The following is an 11,890-nucleotide window of genomic DNA, read 5'->3' as shown; positions in this document are numbered from 1 at the left end:
TATAAAACCACAGCTATGCTGAGAATGCCTGGTAAGGACTTAGCTGTGAGATTATCAAGATATTTTTCTTTGCTTTTCTGTTACTTTTGCTATTCATAGATAGTTTGCAAAGAACTTCCTTTACTTTCAGCAAGTTAAGGATCAGGGAGCATCACCTCTATCACACATCTCCCTGACAAAAAATAAAGTACTGCATAGCCAGTGCCTCAGGAAACTCCAGAATCAAGGGTTTCAGCAGTTATTTTTTCATGAAAAAAAGCATACAGAAGAAATGAAGTGGAAACTCACCATGTCAGTGCAGACTGCCACACAATTTGTACAAGATCAAACGTATACTGGAGCTACAGCTGTCTTCACACACCTATGTGAAGGCAGTAGGAGTATTTTCACAGATTTCAGTAAACTTTGGATCAAATCTTAGGGGCAATTAAGTAGTCCTATTTTGTATACTAAGATTTTATGAATATGTGTAGGCAGACATTCTGTACCTGACTTCCACTGTGCTCCTGCAATTATTTCAGCCTCTAAATGGACAGCTGTTGCTTTTCCAGTCTCCCAGTTCTTGGAGGCAGTGGTCTCAACTTCGAGTTTGCTGCACCTGTTTGACCCACTGTCCATGTCTGACCCTTCCACATTAGCATCCCTGGGCCTAGACTGTCCATGCTATGAAAACCAGGATGAATAAAATCTGTGCTTCCTGTAGAGATACAGGCATGTTACTTTGAGTTTATGAGATTGCAATTTACCTTAATTTGCCTACAACTGTCTTGAGGGAATGAAGGAAAGTCTTTGGCGGGGAGAGGAAACACTTGAAATTAATTATATAAAAGTCATGTAACACAAGTATTAACACTATGATTTACAATAATAAAAACATTATTACAATGTGTTTAATTAGGAACCATTGCAAGACCAATTAAAGTTGTCAAAATAGAACAAAAAAGCAACATGTGTTTTTTCCCCTGGAGGAGTGGGATATGGTGAGGCTCATTATTAACTCTCAATTAGACAATAGAAGATTGTTTTTGCTCTGAGTTAAAATCCAAGCTTTTAGCAAAAAGAGCTCAGAGTTCTATTTCTCTCTGTCAGACATGGTTTAAAAATTTTTAGCACACCAGCAAAAGCATTTTTTACAGATACACAGAGTAGACATTTTTAAAAACCTGAATTCAACAGTATCTATTTATTTCAGCTTTAGCACCCAACACAGTTCTGACATTTGCGACCTGCATGCCAAAATCCATCTCACTGTAAAAAACAAGACACAATGACACTTGGTTTACCTGGAAAGGATGGTCAGGCAGCCCTTAGAGGAACCTAATTAAAATGCAGCTTGTTACCAGAGCAGTGCATCACACTGTGCTGCCATAGTAACCAGGGTCCCACGGACTTTTGGGGCCATCTGAGGGCATGTTTGCAAGAAGCACACAAGAACCAAACTGATCACCTTTGGTACATTTTAAATGGCCTAAAAACTCTGAATGATTTGCTGAAATTACCAATGAAAGAAACAAATTAACTCTGACATGTTCAGACAAGGGAGCAGTCTCAGGAAACAAACTCATTATTGTTCTTTATGATATAACACTCCCCACAGCTTATTTAAGAAGTGCACTACTTACCTGCAGCATGTGAGCAACCAGTTTAAATTGATTCCCTGGTAAAGAAGCAATAGGGACATCAAGACCTGGGCTGTGAATGTGAAGATGAATAACAGAAATCCATATTCTATTTAGACTGCTCTTTCCAGTGCTATTTTCTGAAGTACCAGGCACAAGACTCCTCTCAGTTGTTGCTTTTGGTGGATGATTCCCTGCAGCCATACAGAGGGGGAATCTCACTACAGCACTGAGCTTTTCTTTCCAAGTCCTTCTCCTAGAACAGAAAAATTCTTAAACAAAATTAAGAAATATATAAAAGTAGTATCTTACCTTGTACCCCATCCTGATATAATTTTCCAGGAATGCAATAGATTTGTAACTGAGGCATTCATTTTTCACAGTAAACACATCCAGGTCAAGAAAATCTTTTGACACATCACCTGTGAAAGAGACTTTTGAACTGCTGGTGGGTTGCTACAGATTACCATGAAAAATTTCTGCAAAAAAAGCACAGGACTTAAAATTTTGTTAAGCAATTAAACTATTGATGAAAATACCTGAAAATAGTCTGAAATCATCAAGGGGATTTTTCATTGCTTTGACAAAAAAAAAAAAAAAAAAAAAAAAGTAAAAAAAAGAGAGAGAGCTTGATAGTAATTCTTCTGAAATAAATTAAAATCCTGAGAAATACTGGGTTGAAACTGGGGGATGACGCAGGAAACTGAAGCACTGGTATTGCAAGCACCATGAAACCAGCATGTTCATGTGACTTTGGCTCACAGTGCTGCATCATCAGCTCCCACTGTCCACAGATGGAATAGGCACACAGTTGCAAAGATCTATTTCATGTTGGGCATGACAGTGCCAGAAAGGCTGCAGAAAGCCAAAAAGGAGCTCAGTTCACCAACAAGTTGGAAAGTTCATTCTCCTTGGGTCTGTGTCTCTTTTTTGAGCACACCAGTAACATGCATTATGTGGTTGTGCCTAAGTTTCCCCACTTTCAAAACCAGACAATGATATTTACCTGTTACCCAGAACATTGAAAAGGGTAGCTGCAAGTCAAGTCCAAAATGCTACTCAAGACTAAAGAACCTTAAACACAAAACCACTTCAGGTTAGAGCTAACACTTCATCCAAAATAACAAATAATAAAACATGATAGAGGTAAAACCATCTTACATTTAAATCTTTGTACTGTATGGAAGAATATCCAGGCAGCACATGTCTAAAAATAGAGAGTAGACTGTACTTCAGCAAAATGAGACTTTATACAAGACAAATTCATTGCAACTAAGCCATCACTGTATATCCCAGCACTTTAACAACCTTGGAGCAGTAATTCCTCAAAGAGCCTCATGACTTCCTGTTAACCTGCTGCAGCCCACTATTAATGGCTTCATTCACTTTCAGGCTGCCCTTACAACAGCAAGTTTATTAGCCTACAAACAAATCTGTCAGCAAAGCTCCACCCAGCTGCAGTAGCAGCCCTGATTTCCTCATTCTTCATGGTTTTTGTTCAGACTGGGCTTACGTTTTCTGGTTTTGCTCCTCCAGTTCCTTCAAAAGAAGCAACACAGCTTGAATGCCTCAACAGGGGCTTTTGGAAGGGGAAGGTGGTGTTAGAAATCATCACTAATTTAGAAATTCATTTTTAATGGGTTACGTTTTATTTGCTTCACTTGAACACCATTATTTACAGACACAAGTTAATAAAACACACCACAAAACAATAAAATTTCAACAGCTAATATTTATAGGTGCATAGTTCATGCTCAATTACTTTTTTTTATATGTATAATACATAAACATATATATAAAGCTCTCACAATAAGTCATCTCTGCACAGAAAGAATAGTCATAGGAAACAAAAACTGTATCAGAAACAATATCAAATTACTGACAGCCTATCAACAAAACATGTACAGAATTAGAAATAAGCAGTAGACACTTAGGTGTTTTTACTTAATATTTTCTTTTTTAACTTTTAAACTTGAAGCCACAATATCCACAGCACAACAATGACCCTGCCAACCGGCTTTCATTTCAGCAGGAGGGAAATGCTGAAACAAGGTGGATGCAGTCACAGATACTCCAATCATTGCTGATGGAAGACTTCAAAATACACCGTAAAAACTGTAAAAAAAGTGAACGACCGGGCACATTGGAACTCAGCACTTGTACAGGATGGGACATCTCGAGGAGTTAGTAGATTTCAGGTGATAGAAAGGAAGGAAAGGACTCTCATGCTTCAGGCTCATAGTCTTGATACTCTTCCTATTGAGGGAGAGCAGAAATGAACACTGCTGGTATTTTAGATGAAGACATGCTATTTTCTCTATTTATTCTACTCCTGGTGGATTTGATGACCAAATATTATGGATTCTCATGTGACCAGGCTATGAAATGTATTTGGATTTTGTCATATTTCCCAGATTCTGTATCTTACAAGTCATGCTACTTAGAGGAGAATTAGACTTTTGCAGTGATTAACACATCATTCAGCTGATGCTGCCAGGAACTCCTGAGGCCACCCATGACAATTCTCTTGGAGAGGCAGGAATACTGCTTCTGGGATGAACAGCACACCAGGTGCTGCAAATCCTCATATGAGTCAGTAAATCATTTAAAGGCATGTTTAACTATGGCCACATGAGCAGCATCCATAATTTCAGTGATATTCAAGATGTTACCCTCAAGCCTTTAAGTCTTTTATTGGATCATGGCCTAAATTTTTTATACCTCTCATTTTCAGTCTTATTATCTGTGCTACCATAAAACTGCTAGTCCAACTAACAGTGCATCATGCCAGACATTGCAGAGAGCTTGTTCATAAAAACCAACAAAATAATTTACTCCCATAATTGCATTAACTTAGGATCATGCTTCACAAAGCATGATGCATTGGTGAGTGGCCAAGCTATTCAAGGCATCTATGAAGATGCAGTTTTGTCTTGCATTCCCTATTGAACATACAAAAAAAGGATTCCTCAAAACCCAGGCACAAGTGATTTGAAACACAGAAAATAAATTCCCATTTAACCTCCTTACTATCAAAAGAGCACATCATTTTCTGAGTCCCAGCACTATACCTCTGGCAGATCTTGGCCAAGGAGAGCAAGTTTCTGCTGTGCCCTTGCAGTTCCCAGCACCAGCCTGGGCCAGGCTCGTGTGACTTGAGCACGCAGCCACCTCCTGTGGCCCTCTCTTACATGCATTCCCAGCAAACGCCACAACAGATTTACCTCTGGAGGCATTTCGTAGGCCTCGTTCTCAGGATCCACAGGAGCACCTGTATTGTTCACCATTCCCTCCTGCAGGAAGCCTTCTTCATTCTACATTTAAAACAGGGAAAGAAGTGTGACAGTGACTGCTCGTCTCATCACTCCCACCAAAGTGTGAGCTTCCTCCCCATCAGTGGCTGACTTCTTGGCCTGCCCTTTGGTTTTGGGATATTACCAGGGGTCATGCAATAATGAATTGCAGACAGATCTTCCCCATGTTTCACAGGGATATCCCAAAAGAATGACAACTAGCATCTTTTTGAATAGCTGAAATCTCATTTTTCCCTTGCCATCGAGAGGCCAAGAAGTCAATGTGAATAAAAGAACAGTACCCACCACCAGTTTGCTGAGTATCTTGGGAAAATATTTTAATCCCATAGAAATGGTTTGGTCCAGTCATGAAGCAAACCAAAACAAGGTGGTTTTGTGCCTTAAGAAACCCATCTGGCAAACAAAGTCCTGCACAAATGGTTTAAGTATCACATTAAGTTACCACATTAATTCATGTTTAACTGCTTTGGGGAACACAGTGGCAGGTACACAAAAGTGCCTGTAAAAACAGGCCAATATCAAGATACGCAAATGAAACAGTACTCAATCATTTATTTTTTTAATGTTATAGATACATCCACCCTCTCATAAACCATTATTAATTTTAAAGTTTTAGTCTTTTCATATTGCAAAAAAGGGGGAACATGCTGCTTTTTTTCTTGTTTTAGAGTTTAACTGTATTGGAAAATGCTTTTTTCCTTTAATGGGTCATACCTTTACAGGCTCTGTTATGCCAACCAGCATGGTACTCTATGCACTACTGGTATACGATACATGGTATGATACCTTTCACCCAGCTTCCTGCATTTTTTTCTTTATATATATTATTCTTCTATTTTATACAGCCATTTTAGTAAGACTCTTGGAGTTTACTAGATGGCAATGGTGTGAGGAATAACATGCTGAATAAAATTACTAAAGGAAGGTAATTATTCTCCTAGAACTACAGATACTCTTTACCATATGAAACAAACACAAAGGAGAAAACCCTAACATTTCAATTGGGCCAATCCTCCTTGGAGCTGCTGCTCCAGAAGTTCACAGAGAAGAAGCATGAGCTCTGCCAGAGCAGAAGCTGCTGGCATTCATCCTGAACTATAAGAAAACTGATATGAAAACAGGCAGAGTGTCTCAATGGAACTATTGTGACTATGCTGACTTGTAACAGGAGTCAACCTAGACAGAAACGCACTAAAACCAATTACAGACACTCAGGAAGGAATTAATTTAAAAAACCCCACCTGCAGGCTGGTAAAGCAGACAGAAATACAAAATTAAGTAAATCATAAACCAGCCTAATGAGATAATTCTTCAAAATCTACAAGTAAGATAGTGGTGCTAAATTAAATTTAGGATATAGACAAAATGAGGGTAAGAGAAGCTAAACCTGAAACTCACCTCTGAAAGCTTAACACAAAATTGAATATAAAATGCAAAAAAGGTGGCACTAAACCCTCTTTACCTTCCCACAGTATTTACTGTGCTCCCCCATTTGCCACATATTGGCTCCCTCAGTGGTTTAACCAGGTGACCTTAGTCATAACATTCTATTCCTCACTTTCTGCACCATCCCAAGGACAAATTGTGACTTCATCTGCCAGATACCTGTTCTTCCTTGGCTCTGTCACCTTTTGGATACATATGTAGGTACACATTTTTCATCCTCATCATCCAAGTTTACGATGTACAGAATTTATATCCATAATACAGATTCTTCTCTCCAGCTCTTACTTTAGACTTTAAAAGCTCCAGTATGAAGAGATATCTGGTCCTATTACTCCTCTGTGCTTTTTCCTTTGGAGGTAAGCAGCACAGTCTGTGTGCTGTGTGGAGTCTAACTGTTCTGCCAAGCTCCCTCCATGCATGTGCCTGCTCTGAGTCAACACCCTGAGCTGCTCTATGGCATAGACAACATGGATAAATCCCAAAAAGCCAAAGGACACCAATACTTGCAAATACCTTTATTTAGGTATCTAATAGGCACATGTGTCTTCCAGAACTGGCAAAAATTTGGGATGTTCAACACAAAAGGTCATTTTTCAGGCTTGAAATTATGAGGAAAAAATAGACCAAATTACATTTCTGCCTTATTAAAACTCTTGAGCTCCCCAGATTACTTGATTTCAGTATTTACTTACATTAGCTTCTAAACACATTTTTAATAGCACTTTTGCCTGTTTGCTTGTATGAAAAGCAGCATCAATCCTTTCTAGCTTTGACTGAAATAGCCAAATAAAGTGTGCAATTCAAATTTTACAGAGGTTACTGTGCTATTGCCCTAACAGACCAGCTCTAAAGACAAAGCTCCTGTTGCATGCTCTCCCGCTTAATCAAAAATAAAATTTAATTTCTGCTTCCCCCAGTCATTAGGGAACAGCTTCAGCTAACAATCAGCTCATCAAGTAAAACTGTGCCCAAAATCAGGCTTGAGGGTGCACAAGAAAGCCTGTACATGGCTTCATGTTATCTGTAGCAGGAAAACAGATGGCAAGTGAAACTGCCAGGACCATTATTAACGACAAGGAAAAACACTTCCCAGCTGAATTTCAAATAAGAGCTTCAAAGTCTGTATGCTGTTTTTTTGTTAGGAACCTCTGCAATGGATCTGGACTGTCTTTCAGGATTATACTGAAACACAAGGTCTAAAAGACTGAAATTATCATCTTCCCAAGTCCCTTCAGCAAGTTCAGGACATAGGTTTCTCTACAGCTTCAAATAAAACAATCATCAGCACTAGAAAAACACAACATCAAGCCCATTTTTCAAAGGAAGTAAATCATAAGCCATAACCAACCTCCAAGGGACCTCTCTGCCCAAGAAGGGTTTATCGCCTTTGCCCAGCTGCAAGCAGCACCACAAACACACCTCTCATGTTGATGTCACTGCAGTTCAGATGAGGATGACATTACTCAAGGTCATCTGTTGCATAAAAAATGCACAGCAAAGGTGACCACCTCACTTGAAATGGTGGCATGCTCTACTTCTGATGTACAGCCCCCCAAAGTAAGGGTATCACAAAAGTAAACCACCACCCCCAGCAACACAGAGCCACCTAAGGTACACCTTAAATCATATTTTACATCCTTTAAAACAAAGAAGTGCAATTTTACGTTGTCATGATCAGTAATTCCATATCCTAATTCAGTTATGGAAGAAGAAAACCACCCAAAAGACCAATTCTTGTCTTAGTATGAATGACACATTTTTCTCTAGAAGCTGCAACCTCTCTCAACCACACTGAAGGGCATTTCCAGAGGGAAAGATTTTTTTTATATTAGATCATCTGAAAAGCTCAACTAAAGCTTCTCAGAGATGAAGTCAGTTTTTAACTGGGGAGCGTGAACTCTTTCTGGAAAAACACTTTTAAAAGGGGAAATGACAACTCACCCAGTCAACAAGGTGGTAGAAGAATGGTGAGGTGAGGACTTCTGCTTGTCCCCTAAGGATTCCCTTAAGGAGAAATGAATACCCACCCATATATGAGTTTGAAGCATGGTCACTGGTTATATTTTGACTCCAGAGAGTCTCATGCCCTCCGACCCCATGTTACAGGAAAAAAGCTTTTGTGCTATCCCAAGCAGAGAAGAACACGCTGCCATTCTCAGGCATTAACAAGGGTGCCACTTTGTGCTATCAGCACTTCTGCCTGCCTTGCTAAAGGCATGGGAGAGCTGCACAGAGCCCATGTGCTGCTGTCAGGCCACCCGGCAAGCCCATGCACACTTTTCCCAGGAATACATGGCTACGTTACACAGTGTATCCCTTCTCTTCCGTGAGGTTCTCTCCTTTCATCAAGCAACCTGTGTCCTTCTATAAACAGAGGAGATGGTGTCCCATCATGGTGAAGTGAGACTTTTGTACGACCCTGGGCACCAGCTCTGACTCAAAGAACAGGTATTAATGAATATAAGTGGCATAAAGGAGCATGAAGCAGAACTGCAGTGATGGCTCCAAAACACTGATTCCTCCTCTCTTACTGTGGGAATGAATCCTGCTACGCTCTGTGCACAACCATGTGAAATGACCAACTTTTGCAATAAAACAGTAATCAAATTAATAAAAAAACTCCTCCTGAAGACCTGGGCCTGTTAAAATACAGAATATTTATCAAGACTTCAGAACTACTCCTTTTACGATGTAAATGCCACCAAATAGGTTTTTCTTATTTCAGTGTTTTTGGTGAAAATTGCACCCCATTCTTTCCCACCTCACAACACTCTTGGTTGAAGGGAAGACACTGTTTAAGATCCCCTACCCATGAAAAACAGACCAAGTGGTCAGCTCCTGGTAGTGCTCCTGTCAGCACCACATAGTGCAAGGGTCACCTTCAGGAGTGTGCATTCTGTCCTCTTGGTGACCTGCTGGTGTTGTAATGCCAAGTTATTGCCATAAGAAAACAGGTAATTTATCCCAAGTCAGAGCAACTTCAAAAGGAAGAGTTATAACTGTAATTTAGTGGCTGATCTAAACACTCTACTTCACCATCTCCCTGGTTAGTAATAGGTTTTTTCTCTCCGTTATGAACACTGATGAAATCTTACAGTCATGCATAATTCCCATGATTACTGGAGACTAATTCCTTCTGGAGTGATTCCACATCCTGAGATAAACAATCCAGGCTACCCAACTGTCTGCTCTTAGAACATTTATACTAGCAAGAGGCAATCACTCTGCAAGCCAGGAACCACAGAGGGCAGAAGAGACCTCCAGAAATTGCCCACCTAGAGCAGGTTGCTCAGGGCCACTCCTGATCCGGTTTTAACCATTCCCACAGACAGAGACTCCACAACCTCACTGGATAACCTCTTCCAGTGTTCAATAAATACACAGTGAAAAACCTTTTTCTACATTGAAGTGGAGTTTCCTGCTTTTTATTTAGTGGCCACTGCTTCCTGCCATTTCACCACTGAAGAATCTGGTTCTATCTCCTTTACCTCCACCTCTATCAGGTGTTTATACTCATTGATAAACTCCCTCCCCTCCCCAAACTCACATTCATGTTGCTCTGTGGTTTCTGATTTTCTGTCTGTTCTTGAGACCTCTATGGAATTTCCAATGCAGATACTGTGGGAGGACCTTTTCTCTAGTTGAAAGCCCTACTGATAACAATAAACACAGTGAGGCTTGCCTCAAATAACAAAAAGATTAATGTAACCTGAGAAGTCCTAGCTAATTCCAGCAAAACAGATTATTAAAACTCAGTGAGCACTGGTCACTACATCACTTGCCACTCTGTTATTGAGTGTTTCATAATGTAAAACTGTGAACCAATTAAATTTGATTAAATTAAATCTGTGTAAATTAATCAAATTAAAACTGTGAATCAAAAAACCTATGAACCAAGACAAAAGGCCTTATTGAAAAAGCAATGAACTAGAAGAGGGGAAAAGCTGGTTTACAAGATAATCTTCTGGAAAGTCCTTTGAGACCCCAACAAAACGTTCCATGCAAAGCAATTTTAGCATAGCCCAATTTGTTGTACACACACTCCAGCTGGTACCTGTGGGAGCTGAAAATAAAATACACATCTAAAAGCATCATTACCTTGAAAAATTATCACATACTAATAGAGTAATGCCTGCCTGCCAGCCATGGGCACGTACATCTTTGTGGGCCCAGATGTTAATTGAAGCCCAGCATTAGTGAATTATTGAATTTGTTGTTGTTACAGTCTGGATAATGGCACTAGTAATCTGTCTTCATTTATTTAGGGATAAAACTGTTTATCCCTAAAGCTGTTGGTCCCGTGCCTGTTACTGCATCCCAAACTTGCAACCTGGCAGGGCTGCTTCAAGCTCTTACAGCTGCTAACTCCATTCCTGCAGCCTGACTAAGCCCATTCCATTTTTGTATTATCCACTTTGTGAGAGCTCCTGTCAGGAGCTGTCAGTCATTATATGGTAGAGCTTAAAGTAAAATTTTGGGATTCCTTTCTTTTACCCCCAGTGCAGCTGTTATTGTTCCTGTGAAAATCTGCCTCCTGCTACAAGCTGAATAACAATTTGCTGTGCTTATGGGCTTAAAATTCCTTTTTGAAAAGAAAATAATTTGCATTCCTTTTTCTCCAAAGTATAGTGCACCTGGATACTGTACTAAAGTGAAAAAATAACTGCCTTCACCATTTGCTAACTCATTTTTTACAGCTCTTTTGACCATAAAACCCAACTTATCTGGATGGGAGAAAGACCCTTGAACAAAGAATCCAATAAGAGGCAAAGAATCCAACAAGAGGCAAAACAAAGCTATGCTAAAATGGCCTCAATTAATTTACTTTCCTAGTCCTAAGACATTATATTCATGGAACTGACTGAGTTATACAGCTACAACTGAGTTGCCAGGTCAGGTTAGGATGCTTCAAAGCTCCAGCTCACTCATTGCAATAGTCAGTCCCTCCAAGACTCAGCTGTAAATGACAAAGCATCATCATCATCCAGTTGTTTCACTCCAGAGGTACAGAGATGTATCTGTACACTACCTAGAAATAGACCCAACTGTTTTAATTATCCTTAAGCTGAACACCTAAATGAAGGAAATGATGAGAAAGCATTTTGTGGGAAAGAAATTAGCTGTTCCAGTGCACAATTCATTTAGAATACCAATAAAATGAGAGTGTCTCCCTCCTTCTCCTCAAACAGGGAGTTGAAATGAAGAAGAGACATTTAATTAAACTAATAAATATCAGCATTAGCACAAATCCAATGAAGGCTAAAATAGTGTCTACAAGTTCTACAGGCTGCATTCTGATTTGCATTTTTATGCCTTTCAGTTGGCAATGACAAAAGTGAGAAGGAAAACAACTGAGGCTTACAGAAAAACGAATAAAATGTCTGTGGAAGCCTGCAACCACAGGTCCACCTTGGTGTCCACAAATAGCTGGAAATAATTTCTGTTTATAACAATCTACAAACTGTTGCAAATGCCTTGAAAAATAAATTTCACAACACATTGTGTATTGTG

The 11,890-nt window shown here is 39.6% G+C and overlaps 1 protein-coding gene across 2 annotated transcripts in view; it reads right to left on the bottom strand.

The window, feature by feature from the left end:
* Nucleotides 1-3,245: 3,245 nt before the first annotated feature.
* Nucleotides 3,246-11,890, bottom strand: part of SNCA (synuclein alpha) — a 62,845-nt gene continuing 54,200 nt past the window's right edge. For both annotated transcript variants that reach the window (XM_058024388.1, XM_058024389.1), the window contains exons 5-6: nucleotides 4,844-4,933; nucleotides 3,246-3,875 (exon numbers count right to left, since the gene is read on the bottom strand). In XM_058024388.1, the coding sequence (XP_057880371.1) occupies nucleotides 3,843-3,875; nucleotides 4,844-4,933 (123 nt within the window). In that variant the 3' untranslated portion in view covers nucleotides 3,246-3,842. The remainder of the gene's footprint in view (nucleotides 3,876-4,843; nucleotides 4,934-11,890) is intronic.

The sequence above is a fragment of the Melospiza georgiana genome, chromosome 5 (genome assembly GCF_028018845.1).
Source record: "Melospiza georgiana isolate bMelGeo1 chromosome 5, bMelGeo1.pri, whole genome shotgun sequence".
Lineage (NCBI taxonomy): Eukaryota > Metazoa > Chordata > Aves > Passeriformes > Passerellidae > Melospiza > Melospiza georgiana.
The sequence above is the reverse complement of the archived record's forward strand: the minus strand, read 5'-3'. Positions and strand labels throughout refer to the sequence as shown.